Below are 17464 nucleotides of genomic sequence, written 5' to 3'. Positions count from 1 at the left end.
TGTGCCTTGCACCTCTAAGTCTTGGAAGGCTTTCCCTCCTTCCGGGAACCTTCTCTGCCAGACAGTATTTTCAGGTCTTTGCTAGTATTCATTGGCTCACTTGTTCATTTGACACTTAGTTCACTAAGCAAACATTATGAAATGCATGCTGTTTTGCTCCTTGGAGGAATAGATTACAGACGGGTAAGAGGTCAGTCCCCACAGCCAGAAAGCTTCCCCATATCCCATGGATTCCATATCTTCCTGTGCTTGTATCTGCTGGATCAGTAGTGCAAAGGCAGAGGCCTTACACCTTAAATTTTTTGAACAGTCACCACCATCCAGCCAGTGGAGCGCACAGCCGAACAAAGGATGCTGTGAGAGCTGTTAGTACACTTCCATTAAGTAAAATTTCTTATTATAATTATTTTGATTTTTTTGATTAAATTCTCCATGTTCCCATTTTAGCTTAGCATGAGTTATAATCAGGGTGGAACTCTGAATATAGTCATCTGCTGAGTTATAAGACTTAATTAGACAAGATTATTTAATGAGTGATCTCTCATTACATTGGTCCTGCTCATATTAATTTTTCTGCTTTTCCCCCCTTCAGTCTGCATGAAGAAATCAGTGATTTTTATGAATACATGTCTCCAAGACCAGAGGAGGAGAAAATGAGGATGGAGGTGGTGAACAGGATTGAGAGCGTGATTAAGGAGCTCTGGCCTAGCGCTGACGTGAGTACCTGTGTGGTTGGTCCACAGGTGGAATGTGTGTTTACTCAGTCCTCGTGTGCAGGTGTGGGGACACCTATGGAGTTACAGCCTAACTAAATTTTTTTTTAAATTTTGGGCTTCCTAATTATTTGCATTGAATTGGATGACAGTTTTTTTTTTTTTTTTTTTACAGTGTGGAATAGCAGTCTCTAAAGACAAACTATATTGAGTCATTAGTATAAAGAGAAAGCAGGCTGCCTTGTAATGATCTGTTACTCAGTGTGATGTATCAAAACCCGATTACTATTCTGTTTCAACCTGTCTATATAAATGTTATGTAATTGTTTATGACTGAATGAAAATGTCAAGCAGGATCTTCTTACGTCACTTGAAGTTCATGTTCTTAAGCTCGTGCAGGCATGAGCTGCTCTCTCCTTTCCTGGAACTGCTGTTTGCTTCTCCTTGTCTTCCATGGTACCCCCCCACCCCCCCAACCCAGTGAACAAAACTTTTGCCCAAGATTGCCTCTTATTTGTGGCTTTTAACATGAAGTTAACACTTCACTTTTTAGGGCACTTTGGTGGTTCTGTTGTACAATTCTGTTCATTTTAAGAAGCAACTCATTAGAGTTGTGCTGTATAGCTTTTCTTTAGACTCTGTCATGGGGTCTATACAAAGGGGAACCAGGAAATTTTTTTTTTCATCCAGTGGCAAAACAGATGCTTCAAATTAGATAGTTTGTAAAGGGAAAAGAGGACACCAGCCTAAATATTTCATATGCTTTACCCTTCATGGTCTACATCTGGCTCTGAACTGGGGTGAGTTTGCCTCCTGGGAAACATTTGACAGTGTCCCAGATGTTCTGATTATCGTGACTGGGAAGGTGCTCCTGTTCTATATTGACCAGAGGCCAGGGGTGCTGCTAAGTATCCTCCACTGTACAGGACAACCCCTTACAACAAAGAATTATCTGCCTCAAAGGTCTGTGGTGCTGAGGTTGAGAAGCCCTGATCTAAATCATTTCCCCTTCTCCTGGGGTGGAGGATTTATTTCATCTAGGCGTTTTTGCGGATGAAAAACACGTGACTGTGGTTAGGTTCTCAGGTCCATCTCGTGTCAGAGGCTGAGCTTTTCCATTGCTTATCCTCTATATTGCATCTCCTTGCACATAGACACCTGCCCAGCACAGGCTGTGTCCCAGTTCTCTGTCCCAGCGTTATGTTATCATGGCACTGCCTGGTGTTTTCTGTGGAGCTCGCCCACAGGGCAGTGCTTTGTCCTGCAATTGCCAGTGGTCTGGCCCTAATTTGGTAACCTAGAGAGAAAATTCTTGCTTAGAGAACAGAAAGTAAGGCTTTGTGATCATGTCTCTGGATTCTAAGGGACTACTAGTGACTTGAATCTTACTTTCGAACATTTTCTATTTAATTTATATATTTTGGGTTTGAACCTTATTAGTTTAAACTGTATTCCAAATGTCTGCCTAGAAACTCTGGGTCCCTGCTTCACGGTGTCATAAAAAAGTGTAGTACTAGAAAGTACCGGTAGAGGGTGGCAAAACCCAACATTTTCCATAACTTGGTGGCTTTTTTCCTGATATCTTAACTTTTTCTGTTTCAGGTCCAGATATTTGGAAGTTTTAAAACTGGCCTGTATTTACCTACTAGGTTAGTACATTTTTGAAGCTTTCAAGATTGTGCACTTTTCATTTTGGCTGTTTAATGTGTAAGAATAGGAACAAAACATAAAAAAAAAAAATTCACTTACATGTATTTTATTTGAAATACCTTGAGGTAGAAAGTCACTTCAGATCACCTTAAACTGAGGTGATACAAGTATGTGAAAAGGAGCATGTGGCAATGGAATGAATCAGTTAGTTACAGATTTTAACAATTAACTATAGCTTGCAGAGAACTGTTCAGCCCTATACCATAACCCACTGACACAGATGGTAATATTGTGGTAAAACACCAAATTGTGCTATAGAGCTGTGTAGACTCTGGAATGCCAGGTCCCACTTTTTAAAGATCTTGTATACTGGCTGCTATTCCAGTATCTAGCATCCTGGCCCAGAAATTCAGGGCACATTCTTCCCCAAGGAAGATCTTGGTCTTCTCAGGACCCTGGCTTTATCAGTCTTTCAGATGAGTGGACTTACCACTCACCCTCATTATTGGGGGTGGAAAGGCTTCCCTGAGGGCTGACTACCTATTCCCTAGGAAGTGGAATGCCTTGGTCTTTATGAAGGGCAAACATTCTATCATGTTTGTGTCTTTGTTTTTGTTTTTGTTATGGTAACAACACTTAATATGAAGAGAGCTAATCTCTTACACTTTTAAGTGCACATTGCAGTGTGATTAACTGTAGAAATCCATGTTTTTTGATTTGAACTTGATCCTGTTAGATCCCAATTTGAAATGTATTGAAGTAAATCCTAGACCAATAAAAGCCATAAAATAATCCATTTTAAATTAATATTATCCCTTACTTAGGTTCTGAGATTTAGCAAAACCCTAAGATTCTACATTTTCTAGAAAATTAAATTAAGTTTAAATATATTATTTGAATATTAATATATTTTTCAAATAGTTAAGATTTGAAAAACATAAAAAGTAACTACAGTAATGAAAAGCCTGGAACCCCAGTTCCTGTTCTTGGAGGAACCACTGTTAACAGTTTCTCACGTGTCCTTTCAGAGACATGCTATGCGTGTAAAGGAGAGGGGTGTGCCTGTGTGCTTTTTTCGTGTGTGTATACAAACAGTAGCAAGTTAGAGCCACTGTTCTGCATCTTGCTTGTTTACACTTAATAATTTAAGTCACAGTTAGTCAGTTAGTCTCATTCACATTGGAAAGCCTCACTTTTTTTTTTTTAGATTTATTTATTTATAAGGCACTGGGTACAGTCAGAAGCACGGGAGGGTGTGAGAGAGAGAATTCACCAGAGCCAGAGCGGGGAGCAGAGCAGGCAGAAGGACCGAAATACACTGCTGAGGGGAGCAGCGGGCGGCAGGAGAGGTCTGCGCGCCATGTGGGACCCTCCTCCAGTGGCCGGGGAGCAACCGGGGATCGAACCGGCGCTGCAGAGGCTGTGGGCAGCTTCGCAACCCAGCTCTCAACCGCTGCGCTACCGGGGAGGCCCGGAAAGCCTCACTTTTGTTAGTATCAAAAATATTTATGAGCAAAATACAGTAACTGGTATTTTTGAGCTTTTTTCCCCCTTTAATATCACTCTGTTTCCTGAGACCTGACTTCTGTGAAGTCACTGGAAGGAGGAGCTAAGCTTACCATCCTTCACTTCCCTCTAAAAAAGCAATCACTGGGCCTCCCTGGTGGCGTAAGAGGTTAAGCACTATACTACGAAGCTATCCGCAGCCTCTGCAGCACAAGTTTGATTCCTGGCTGGCCAGGGAGCTACCCACATGGTGCAGCAGACCTCTCCTGTCTTGCCCACTGCTCCACTCAGCAGTGTATTTCAGTCCGTCTGCCTGTTCTGCCCCCCGCTTTGTCTCTGGTGAATCCTCTCACCCCCCACACCTCTGGCCTATACCCTAGTTATTATATGTGTAAGAAAGTCTTTAAAAAAAATTAATTAAAAAAAAAAAAGCAGTCACCACCACATTTAGTCTTCATGGAGCAGGGTGAGATGTAATTTGAAGGCTTTAAGCATGAATGTAAGTTAAAACAAGTAGTTTCTTGCTTCTTCACCTTCTGTCCATGTGTTCCATATTCAGTGACATTGACCTTGTGGTGTTTGGGAAGTGGGAGAATCTACCCCTCTGGACCCTGGAAGAAGCTCTTCGGAAGCATAAAGTTGCAGATGAGGACTCAGTGAAAGTTTTAGACAAAGCAACTGTAAGTTCTTTAGTATTTTGTCTTAAAATCTCTACTTATTTGTGCATGAAATTTACCTAACTAATTTTGATGGGCACAGTTACATTATGAGTGACATTTTCCTTTTGTTAATGATTATAGTACTTGTGATCATTGTGAAGTTTGTAAGACAGATAAGCTTGTTCAATTATATCATTGAAAAACCTTCGTGGAAGTTCATTATAGAAGTAAATGCATCTGTTTCAGAGGTTTGGAGTTTTGCATGTTAGATTTTCTTAAAGCAAAACAACTCATGTTATTGCTTATGGAAACTCACTTCTGCACACAAAATTTGCTGGCATGCATTTTCTAATGCATGGTGCAAATACAACTTTTTTTTTCTTAAAATAAGAATTTCTACTATCTCTTATGTATTGTCCTAACATTTTAAATTTGAGAATAACTCTTACATTTTCCCTCCTTAGTTGTTCTTCAGGGTATTACAAAATGGACCAATAATGCCAGTGGGTTATTATGTGCGGCTTAAGAATCTAGCAATTTTCATCAGAAACCGTTTCATAACCCTTGTAATTCTGACATTCATAATTCTTGATCTTACACTGAATTGGAAACTATTCTCTGAAGTATAGATATTTATGTTATCTGATTTCAAATTTCTTAACTAATAAAATTACAAAATATGTGAGGTAAAGGCTAAATGTGTAATTAAATAAATTATCTATCAGGCCAAGTTGACTGTGGCATGTCTTTCTCAATATTTTGTGTCCTTGTGAGCAGGTTGAGACCTCAAGGCTAGTCATCTTCTATCTCCTGATGTTATTTAAGTTGTTTAAAGTATTTTAATGGGCCTCCCGGTGGCGCAGCAGTTGAGCGCTGGGCTGCGACACTGCCCGCAACCTCTGCAGCACCGTTTTGATCCCCGGCTGCTCCCCGGCCACCAGAGGAGGGTCCCGCATGGTGCGCAGACCTCTCCTGCCGCCCGCTGCTCCCCTCAGCAGTGTACTTCGGTCCTTCTGCCTGCTCTGCTCCCTACTCTGGCTCTGGTGAATTCTCTCACCCTCCCGCGCTTCTGACTGTACCCAGGGCTTGTATAAATAAGTAAATAAATCTTTTAAAAAAAAATAGTATTTTAATTTTATGTTTCTTCTCTTTCTAGGTACCTATTATTAAATTAACAGATTCTTTTACTGAAGTGAAAGTTGATATCAGCTTTAATGTACAGAATGGCGTGAGAGCAGCTGACCTCATCAAAGATTTTACCAAGGTCAGAGACTTAATGGTGTTTACTTGGTGAAACTATTAGAAATGAGGTTTTGTTTTGAGACCCTGTGATGGTGTTTTGATATATTTTGCTAGACTGATTTTATATGCATATTAGAGACAGACACTGCTTTTCTGTGCAGTGGCTTTACTTTCCTTGAATCTTCTTGGAGTAACCAATAACTGATGTATAATGTGACTTCAAGAAAGAAGAATTGGGGCCTCCTGGTGGCACAAGGGGTTAAGACACAACCTATGAAGCTATCAGCAGCCACTGTAGCATGAGTTTGATCTCCAGCTGGGAAGGAGACCCACATGGCGCAGGAGACCTCTCCTGACTTGCCCGCTGCTCTCCGAAGCAGTGTATTTCACTCAATCTGCCTGTTCTGTTCCCCACTCTGTCTCTGGTGAATCCTCTCACCGTTCACACCTCTGGCCTATGCCCCAGTTCTCATATGCATAAATAAATAAATCTTTAAAAAAAAAAAGGAAAGAAGGATTGACAAAAACCTTGAAAAATTCTCTGCACTAGATCCTTCCTCCTAAGGAGATGAGGGCTGAAAATGTGCTGTCAGAATAAAGACCCTCCCCAGGAGCTGCTTCTAAACTTTAATCCCTAAGTCCCCTGTGAGATAACTCCTACAGGTTGCCTTACCTTTATCTTGAATGGTTTAACTCTGTTTCTACTTGTTCTGTTTTCTTCCAAGGTAGGGATGAAATTTGGTCAATATCATCTCAAAAACATTTCACAAGCTTTAAACAATTGGCAGCCTTCTTCCTAAACTAAAGTTGTTATCTGCTTTGGCTTATATAGAATATCTTTTCTATCCATTCACAATTTTTTCATTAGCAGTTCTGTGTGTTCACCTTTTTTTCTTTGTAAGAAAACTTGTAACTACTTTTTCTTACATCATAAACATTCTATTCTTGCATAAATATGCACACTGCAAAAAAAAGAAGAAAAAGATAATATCCATAATCCTACTCTTTTAGAGGCACGTGTAGTTTTCTTTTTTGCCAGAAAAGAAACATTTTTTAATTGCAAATAATATACTTGATAAAAAACTTTCCAACAAAGAGACAGTGAAAGGTGAGTCGCCCTTGTACCTTAAATGCTTAGATTTGCTTGATAGGATTCACCTTCATGAACTATTGTCTTTTTTTGCTTGTTTATCATCTTCTTGGAATTTTTAACAAAAGGAATGGCACACTGTACACATTGTCTTTTTAAATTTTTATTTATTCATGCATACAAGAGCTGGAGTACATGCCAGAGGTGTGGGAGGTGAGAGGATTCACCAGAGACAGAGTGGGGAGCAGAACAGAAGGAATGACTGAAACATACTGCTGAGGGGAGCAGCGGGCGAGACAGGAGAGGTCTGCTGTGCCATGTGGGTTAGCTCTAGCTTCATAGTGCTGAGACTTAACCCCTTGTGCCACCAGGGAGGCCCTGTGTCATTGTCTTATACTTTTTCATAGTAACACTTTGGAGGTTTTTTCATACTGGCACATACAGTTTCCCTTCATTCTTGAGGTTGCTAATGGGGGCCCTTCATGAGGCTGTGTCGTGTGTGATTCCAGGTCTTTTTTTTTTTTTTTTTTTTTTAAATCACATGGGGTATCTGGTAAACAACCTCCCATGCACACATCCTTCTTTATTCTTACAAAATATTTGTTGGAAGACTCCTGGAAGTGGCGTTTTTGTGCAAAGGAAATATGCAGATAGAATTCAGTTGGAATTTGGCTGATTGTTCTTTAAAGAGTCTGTATACATTTCTAACCTAAACCGTAATTTTAAGCAATGCTTATTTCTCATATTTCTTTTATTTTTCTTGCTTGCTTGCTTTGAAATGCTTTGCAAACGTGTAATTTATTTTCTTACGAAAACAGAGTGTATTCACTGCAGGGGTCTGGAAAGCAGTGTATGTGTAAAGAGACTAGAAATCACCAGTAATCGTACTCGCCCCTAAGCAGCAGTCTAGCAGCTCGTTCTGCTTTGTTCCCCTCAGTGTCCCTAAGCTAGGCTCTGGCTTGTTGAAGGTACTTGTATGTGCCTGAGTGACAGATGGACTCACACTGACCATATTCCCCAGCTCAGGTCTTGTCACCATTCTCTGTAAAGCATGGAAGGTAGGTCTGTGTGGTCACCTGCTCACACAGAAGATAGTGGGGAGGACCTCCCTGGTGGCGCAAGGGGTTAAGCACTGCACTGTGAAGCAATCTGCAGCCTCTGCAGCATGAGTTCGATCCCCTGGCCAACCAGGGACCAACCCACATGGCGAAGCAGATCTCTCCTGTCTCACCTGCTGCTCTCCTCAGCAGTGTATTTCGTCAGTCTGACTGTTATGTTCCCCGCTCTGTCTCTGGTGTATCCTCTCACACCCCTCTCCCCCCGCATCTCTGGCCTGTACCCCAGCTCTTGTATGCATAAATAAATAAACCTTTATAAAAAATAAAATAGCAGGAGCTTGCTCCTACTCATGGGCTGTGCAGACTATCTGAGGGACCTTGTGCCTACAAAAAGTGAATCTTTAAAATCCCATTGATTTAGTGCTTTAAGAATTGACTTTGTCCTTTACTATTTCTCTTAGCTGTCTGCAAAAGAGTATCATAAAGTAGTGGCTGTAAATGAGTGTCACCAAATATATAGTCCCTGTCCTGCACTGGGTGCTTGTGTGCTGTTATCAGTGTCTGCATGTTTTAGATTTTACATGTCAGGAGAAAAACCTTAATTACGTACAGCCTTTCTTATAACTTGGTCTTGAAGTAGAAAATTAAGTATATTGCACATCTTGACCAAAGTTTGTAATGTAAGAATAATATGTTTAGCTATTATTGATATTGGAATTTGTTGAAAATATAATTTTACTTCTTTTTCAGAAATATCCTGTATTACCATATTTGGTTTTAGTATTGAAACAATTCTTATTACAGAGGGACCTTAATGAAGTATTTACAGGTGGAATTGGTTCTTATAGTCTCTTTTTAATGGCAGTCAGTTTCCTTCAGGTAAGTCATGTGGTAACACCTTGCTAATACACTGAACTTTAAGAAAGTGAGTCAGTTGGGGAGTTATTTTGAAATAATTTACATCAAGCTTTAATTAGAATGTTTCCCTTGATTACTTATGACTATTCCATTTTAACTGTGTGCTATTTTATAATTTAGCAAACACAAAGGTGTTTTAAAGTTTGCAGAGATCATTTTTTTGTTTGTTTGTTTTTAACCCCATATGTTGTAGTATTTTTTAGACTTTCACTGCAGATTTTAACATGCAGAAGAGGTCTGGTCTGGTTTCCTCAGAGCATATAGTAGTAAAAACACCAACTATAAGAATGTCTTCTAAGCAAGTAAGTTTAGGTGAAACGAAGACCTGCTATCTAGGGAAGATGAATCAGAAATCTTAATATTGTCAGTACACGTGTTTTTGTGGCACAGGGTTGCCAACAGCCTGACACTGCTCGTGAGTCAAAATGATGTCCTGTGATGTGTCAGGCCAGCCCAGCCCTTGGCGTTCTGTGTCAGCCGAACAATTCAGCCTTACGAATGGTGACCCTCCAGTTCCACTCCCCTAGGACTTCAGTGTTGTCTCAACGACAGCACAAGCTTTTATTCCATGACCTCTCAACTAGGCTAAACCAGAGTCATAGGAGTATTGTTCATAAAAATTAGAATGTCATTTATTATCCCCACTTTAACTATTTAGAGAAATACTTAATATAAATTCTTTCTTTCTTTGTGTTTTTAGTTACATCCCAGGGAAGATGCTTGCATCCCCAATACAAACTATGGTGTTCTATTAATAGAATTTTTTGAATTATATGGAAGACATTTCAATTATTTAAAGACCGGCATCCGGATAAAGGATGGTGGTTCATATGTGGCCAAAGATGAAGTACAGAAAAACATGCTAGATGGCTACAGGCCGTCGATGCTTTACATCGAAGATCCTTTACAACCAGGTATTGAACTTTGGTGGATTTGTGGGCTTACAAAGAAAGGGCATTGTCAGTCCCCACATTGTAATTTGAACTATCTTTAAATGAAAAATTAAGGGTTGACTTCTAGCTGCAGTCATTCTCTTTCCATAAATGTATTTTGTGAGCAAACATAACTAAAACAAACACTCATACCCTAGAAAAACACATTGTATCTTGCAAACAAGTCAGGACTAGAACCCATTCAACACCTGAAGACAGAAGAGAACAGAGATTCACTGTTAGGTGGGTTTGTATGCGAGTCCAGGGCAGTGGCCATTTTTATTTATTCTTGTGTTCTTATTGCTCATGGTTCCAGCCGCTTGTCAGCCAAGGCTTTAATATGGTAATTTTGAGGTGCTAGAGTCAGTGAGAACAGTAATATAGCTCCAAGTTAATGAACAAAGGACTCAAAGAGATTTTATTTTTCCTTTGGTGCTACTTCTTTCCTCTTTAATGTTGCTTAGTCTCTTTGTGCTTTTCCCAGCTTTAGTTGGCCTGAAAGTGAACCGAATAAATTCCTCACATGCTCTCCTGAAGTTATATGTGCTTGTTTGTATGCTAATTTTTTCTGGGCAATATATCTTCCTGATATAATTATAAAATATTTATATTATGCATTGTAAGACTTCACCTAAAATGTTTTTAGTCGTTTGCTTCAACGATCAACTTTGAAAAGTAATCAGAAAGGAGGTTCTGGGTAGTTGTCTCAGAGCCCCCTGTTGCCTTGTCAAGTCATCTTATAGTCATGACTATTTCTATGTGTTGATTCATTGAGGAAATATTCACTAGAAGTCTGCACTGTGTAAAGAACATAATGATTTTTTAGCAAGATGGTCCTTTTTTTAAATATATATAGCTAATAGAAACAAAAAATAGGTATTTCTAATTTAGCTTTGGTGCCACTCTCAGGAGAGAACAGGCAGTTGGTTCTTTTGTTTGCATGACTGTACAGCAGTTTATATGCCATGGTAATGTCCTTACGGTGTGCTCCTCATGTAAGAGCCTGGGGATTTGTGGGGCGACTGATGGCCTAGATTCTGAGGCCAGTTTGACTAGGACAGTGACTGTCCTCGCTTTCCCTAAAGAGAGCGTGAAAACGTGTAGTTCATATTAAGTAGTGGGTCCAGCTTACATTTTTAATAACACTTTTTTTTTTAAAGGTAATGATGTTGGAAGGAGTTCCTATGGGGCCATGCAAGTGAAACAGGCCTTTGACTATGCCTACGTTGTTTTGAGTCATGCTGTATCGCCAATAGCCAAGTACTATCCCAACAATGAAACAGAGAGGTAAAAATTTAATACCACTAGTCATGTCAAAATTGATTGTGGCTTCTTACCTTCAAATTAACGTACCTCCCCCTCCCCCCTTTCTTTTTTAAACACACCCAGCATATTAGGTAGAATAATTAGAGTAACGGACGAAGTTGCCACGTATAGAGATTGGATATCAAAACAGTGGGGCTTGCAGAGCAGACCCGAGCCCTCGTGCAATGGTAAGAGTTTTTCCTTATTTGATTGACTGAGTATTAGAGGCTTTTCTATATTGTGTGTGTTTAATGGGAAGAAACGTTTTCCAATCTTTTGCCACTCTTTCAGGAAATGGTGTTACCTTGATAGTAGATACTCAGCAGTTAGATAAATGTAATAATAATCTATCTGAAGAAAATGAAGCCCTTGGAAAATGTAGAAGTAAAACTTCGGAATCTCTTAGTAAACACTCTTCAAACTCTTCATCAGGTCCAGTGTCTTCCTCTTCTGCCACACAGTCCAGCTCTAGCGATGTCGTAAGTATGCGGACACGGCTTTTCTAAACCTCGCCGCTTAGAAGTTCTGCTGCTGGGGTTATTTAGCTCAAGTCTAGAGATGCCCTGTCTAGCTAAAGGCTAGCTAATTTTCTTCCATGCTACTGGGAAACTTGAACAACTTTCACGATTGTACCTTTCTCAATGTTGTATTTGCGTTTTCAAGCATACAGCAAAAGTGAAAGAATTTTAGTGAACATCCATGCACACCACTAGATTCTACCATCAGCATTCTATTTAACACACAGCTAGCCAACCAACTCTCCCTCTGTCCATGAATCCATCTTATTCTTTGATACATTACAAAGTGAACTGCAGATAGCAGTACACTTTCCCCAGATGACGGTGGTAATATTTATCATTAACCACAATTCATTATTTGTCTGATTTTTTCTTTTGCCATAAAATTGACATAGCAGATATATACATGTACATGTGTAACCTACAACCCTAACCGGGTATAGAATACTACCGTCACCCCAGAGAGTTCCCTCATGATGCTTTCTTTTTTGTCCATCCTCAGTCCCACCCTCAGAGATTAATTACGGTTGTGATTTTCTTAACCACAGATTAGTTTTGCCTGCTCCAGAATTTCATGTAAATGTAATCATTATAGTATGGACTCTTTCATGTCAGTTGTCATCCACTCAGAATAATGTTTTGAGCTTCTTGATTTAATTTTTTAAATTGAGGTATCATTCACATAACATAAAGTTCACCATTTAAAAATGTACAGTTCAGTGGTTTTTAGTATAGTCACAATATTGTACTACCACTATTGTACACCACTATCTAGTTCCAGAGCATTTTCATCTCCCCCAAAACAAACCTAGTAGCAGTCCCTAAGGATTCCTCCCTGCTTTGACAATCCCTCATCTACTTTCCATCTCTACCATGATTGAATTTTTAGTGTCAGTTACAACTATAGTTACTTCTTATCAGGAATAATTCTAAATTTATTTGAAATCTAAAATGGACTTACCCATTACTTGAATTTAGACTTTATTTTTTTTTTAGATGATTCTTTTTTTTTTTTTAATAGAGGCATGTTTTTATTTATTTGTTTGTTTGTTTGTTTGTTTTGTTTATACATGCACTGGGTACAGTCAGAAGCGCGGGAGGGTGAGAGAATTCACCAGAGCCAGAGTGGGGAGCAGAGCAGGCAGAAGGACCGAAATACACTGCTGAGGGGAGCAGCGGGCGGCAGGAGAGGTCTGCGCGCCATGTGGGACCCTCCTCCAGTGGCCGGGGAGCAACCGGGGATCGAACCCGCGCTGCAGAGGCCGCGGGCAGCTTCGCAACCCAGCGCTCAACCGCTGCGCCACCGGGGAGGCCCTAGACTTTATTTTTTTTTTAAGATTTATTTATTTTTATACAAGAGCTGGGGTACAGGCCAGAGGTGTAGCAGGGTGAGAGGATTTACCAGAGACAGAGAGGGGAGCGGAACAGGCAGACACCCAAAATATAGTGCTGAGGGGAACAGCGGATGCGACAGGTGAGGTCTGCCACGCCATGTGGGAATCTCCCTGGCCGGCTGGGAATTGAACCCGCGCTGCAGAGGCTGTAGACAGCCTCACAGTGCTGCGCTCAACCCGCTGCGCCACCAGGGAGGCCCGAATTTAGACTTTATTAAGTATGTGTCATAAAATGTCTTGTAAATATGGAAGGGACATGATTTTATGCTGTTGATGAGGAGCATGGCTATCCTCATGAGTCATAAATCCTCATATGCAGAATCTACTGTGTGCCTTTTTGATTCTAGAGCAGAGGTGTGGAGGACACAGTGCTGATCTAGCTGTCACCGACATAGTGGGCCGGAGGCCTCAGTAAGGACTGTCAGGACTGAGAGTATGTGAGTGTGAGAAGCCAGGTAGAGTGTGAGGACGAAGGGTGGGTTTGAAGAGAGAATTAGGAGAGTCATGGCCCCCACAGCCTACAGACAGGCGGGGCTCATCCCATTGACTGCTCAGTGCATATCCACACAGTGCATTTGGTTGTAGGGGTCACTCACAGAGATTGATCCTCTTCAGCTGATCATTTTATGTTTGATTGAAGATAGTAATCTAGTCTGTCACTTTTTACCTTGCTCTTTCCACTATACCATCGTTCATTTTCTGTAAATAAATATGCAAACATACTTGTACCTCTGTGAGCTCCTCAAGGCCAATTAATAAGTCAGGCGCGGGCAGAGGTTTGAACATTGAACAGAAGCCCTCTGATAAAATAAACTACTTTAAATGCTTGGAGGAAAACTTCCTTTAACTCCTAAATGTTTAAGTTTAGTCCATAGAGTACTTAGCTGAAATAGTTTTCTTTCTTATTATGGAATATCTAAATTACTAATTGTCAAATTATAATTCATGTGGCTTGTGTTAGGATTCTGATGCGACACCATGCAAAACCCCGAAACAGCTGCTCTGCCGTCCGTCTGCTGGGAACCGAGTGGGGTCACAAGATGTGTCCTTGGAGTCATCTCAGGCAGTTGGGAAAATGCAGAGCACCCAAACCACTAACACATCCAATAGCACCAACAAATCTCAGGTGGGTGGCATTGTGTTTTTAATTGTCAGTATTCAATACAAATTACTTGGACTTATTTTCACATGTGAAAATAAGTTTGGGTGGGATTGAAGAATATTCTTAAGTTAGGAGTTCCAAATCATGAGAGTAATTTTAGTGACAGGATGTCCTGAAGATCTTTATGGGGCACTGCTGTAACATCTACCTTTGTGAAACGTTAGTGACTGGGCCATATAAGATGTGCCATTCAATGCACCTATTACAGATTCAGCATAAGAAATTGCATCAAGTTATGAAGGAGTTTCAATTGTACTTGAAGTATATGCACATGGAACTTCTGCATGACCTTATGGCAATGCTGTGCCTATCTGGGAATAGCATGCCCTTTTATATATTTTAATATTCAATACCTGGTGGCCTGTGTTGTAATTATCAGGCAGTGGTATCAGTTTTGACTTTAAAAAAAAACCTTAGAGATGCTCTGTTTTAAGTGTTTCAATGGCCTAAAATTTTATTAATCATAAGTAATGAATCAAAATGAAGGGAAGAAGCCATTTCATACAGTGAGGACCCTGCGGAAGGTATCTAGACAGTAGAGACTGGCTATTATGTCAAGTCTGACTACAACCATGTCATGTCCCCTCTAGAAAGGGCAGTTAAAGTGACAGGTGACAGCAGGAAAGCTGTCAGTACACCTGCCTTTCCAGGAGCTTCTTCTAGTATTGCCACATATTGTAAAGTATATTAGATGATAGGTTCCTTTTTTTTTAAAGGTTTATTTTATTTATGCATACAAGAACTGGGGTGTAGGCCAGCAGTGTGGGGGGAGTGAGAGGATTCACCAGAGACAGAGTGGGGAGCAGAACAGGCAGATCTATTGAAATACACTGCTGAGGGGTGCAGTGGGCAAGACAGGAGAGGTCTGCTGCGCCATGTGGGTCAGCTCCCTGGCCAGGGGATGGCAGTGGCTAGCAATAGCTTGATAGTGCTGAGACTTTAACCCCTGCACCACCAGGGTGGCCCAAGTTGATAGGTTCCTTAGGAAAAGTTTCGCATTCCATTTCATTGTTTTTTGCCTGCTAAACACATCAGCATATGCCAGTTTTGAAAGTTCCCTTTTGAAAGTCAGATCTTAGAGAGTGTTCAGTTGAGTCCAAAACACTGATGTCTTTGTGACCACTTTCCTTTTCTGCAGCATGGATCAGCAAGGCTCTTCCGTTCTTCCAGCAAAGGCTTCCAAGGTACAACTCAAACAAGCCATGGTTCCTTGATGACAAACAAACAGCATCAAGGCAAATCAAATAATCAGTATTACCATGGCAAAAAGAGGAAACACAAGAGGGACGCCCCCCTCTCAGACCTTTGTAGATAGTCGGCGTTGTACGATGGACTGTCTTCTGTGTGCAATGATCTCATGCTCAGGACAGTTGGATAGGGACTCCTGGGAGACATTCGGGAGCCTTACACTGTTCAGACGTTGATTTAGCAACTGCGTTTTTTCCCAGCTCGCCACGGAATGGATCATGAAGACTGACAACTGCAAAAACAAAAAGCAAGCAAAAAAGGGGAAAAAAAAGGCTGCTCATTTGATAAGTCATATGCCTCAACAGGGTCATTTTAAGATTTAAAGCTTGAATGTAAAATAATTATATTTCTCATTGGCTTTATGCAGAGTTATAGGGAAATAGTATTCAGTGTGGGTAGGATAATAGAAGCAAAAATAATTTCAGAGGATGGGGTGGGATGGAAAACAAAGGTATATTATAAGAAGTCCAGATTCCAAGGGGGAAAGTGATCTGCATGTTTTTTTTTTTAATATTTTTGCATATATTTACCATTTTATTGTGTGTATATATAGAAGACCATATAGGAAATTGATATTTGTAATAGTGGATTTGTTAATACTTTTTACATAACATTACTGTTTAAATTGTAAACAGATTTTTCTCAGGATTAGTTTAAAAAAAAATCTGAATTGTCATCTTAACATCCATATATAGGGAAGTGGTTAGTTCTGCTACTCAATTTGTTTTCCTCAGCATTGAAATGACTTAATAGAACACTTGTGACCTGCTGCAGAAATTTTTCCTCTCTAAAAGAAAAGGTTTATGGTGGCAAATGACGTTTATTTTATTTTGTTAAAAAAAAAAAAATGTACTATGTACTTTTGTGTAAACACTGAAAAATACCTAGTCATCTCTAAGAATGAACTTGCAACTGTTTTCTATAGTGCTGTCGTCTGGGGCATCGGGCAATTACATGACTCTGTGTTTGTTTCCTTTGCAGTCTTCCTTCCCTCCCCCTTCCCAGTAGGGAAAAAGGCCCCCCATGTCTGGTCCCATTCCTGTGGCAGTGAAGCCTCGAGTTCCACAGACTTTGCATGCTGGCTTCTCTCACCCCGTGTGCTGCGTGTGCTGGTTTTTCTCATCTTTTATTCTTTTTTAAATTCATGCTTAACTACTTGTTAGTTAAGAGAGGATAACTGTAAACAGCTTTAATTAAATCACACTTATAAAAAACTATTTTCTTATACTCCACTTTATGCTTTTGGTATTGTTGATCTTTAAAAATTAAATGGTCTTTGATAATGGATCTATTTTGTATTGCCTTATTAAGACCAAATACTTCTTGTCATCCCATATTCTTTATCCTCTCCTGTCATGGAATTGTTACCTTTAATTAAAACTTTTTTAAACATTGACTTGTTTCAATCATACTGTAAATTTTGGTTGTGGTCAGCTTTGAGTGCAAATGAGCTGTATAATTTTTGTTACTCATCACATGTTGAGTTTGAAACTCACCTGGGAATATTTAATATAATAGAATGTAAGTGACATTTCTGAAAATGCTTTCTTCCGAGGTGAAAGCGCTTATGTTTAGCATCAGTGTGTGTGGCTCTGTTAAATACAGTTGTTTCTGAGATGAGATTCTTTTATATATATATACATATAAAGTTGGCTTTTAGGAATTTCTTTTATATACATTTATGAAATACTGAAGACCAATCAGACCATTAATGGACACTTAGTGCAACTTTTTATAAAGAAAATAATGCTAAAGTAAGACCAAAACTGATGTCATCACTGAAATCAACAATTTTCAATGTGTTCGTACTTTAATTCACAACGAAAAAATGTGTTCAAAAACTGGAAACTCATAATACTTGTGTAAACGGTGGACGATTTTAAATGTGATATTATTTTGACAATGTTTTAAATTTTAGAGTCACATTTTATTCTGATCAGAATTTTTATCAAGATGTTGAGCTTTTGTTTTTTGAAACTAGTTTGTCATAACATATTGTGCATAATCACAGTATTTATTTTCTAGGACTATTGTGAATGTGTAGACTTATGTTTACTGCTATGGGAACA

At 39.7% G+C, this 17464-nt stretch overlaps 1 protein-coding gene across 3 annotated transcripts in view; it reads left to right on the top strand.

The window, feature by feature from the left end:
- TENT4B (terminal nucleotidyltransferase 4B) overlaps window positions 1-15462 on the top strand; it is a gene marked incomplete at both ends in the record, with an annotated part of 71205 nt that extends 55743 nt beyond the window's left edge. The window contains 11 exons of one of the 3 annotated variants that reach the window (XM_084257868.1): window positions 593-716; window positions 2316-2362; window positions 4429-4549; window positions 5685-5792; window positions 8669-8797; window positions 9537-9750; window positions 10929-11055; window positions 11158-11261; window positions 11506-11552; window positions 13947-14111; window positions 15286-15462. In XM_084257868.1, coding sequence (XP_084113994.1) covers window positions 593-716; window positions 2316-2362; window positions 4429-4549; window positions 5685-5792; window positions 8669-8797; window positions 9537-9750; window positions 10929-11055; window positions 11158-11261; window positions 11506-11552; window positions 13947-14111; window positions 15286-15462 — 1363 coding nt within the window. Of the gene's footprint in view, window positions 1-592; window positions 717-2315; window positions 2363-4428; window positions 4550-5684; window positions 5793-8668; window positions 8798-9536; window positions 9751-10928; window positions 11056-11157; window positions 11262-11364; window positions 11553-13946; window positions 14112-15285 lie in introns of all 3 variants that reach the window. The other 2 variants (XM_084257866.1, XM_084257867.1) reach the window with 2 other exon arrangements.
- Between the last annotated feature and the right edge of the window lie 2002 nt (window positions 15463-17464).

Source organism: Talpa europaea (genome assembly GCF_964194135.1).
Source record: "Talpa europaea genome assembly, chromosome: 16".
NCBI lineage: Eukaryota > Metazoa > Chordata > Mammalia > Eulipotyphla > Talpidae > Talpa > Talpa europaea.
This window is presented reverse-complemented; position numbering and strand designations above follow the sequence as displayed.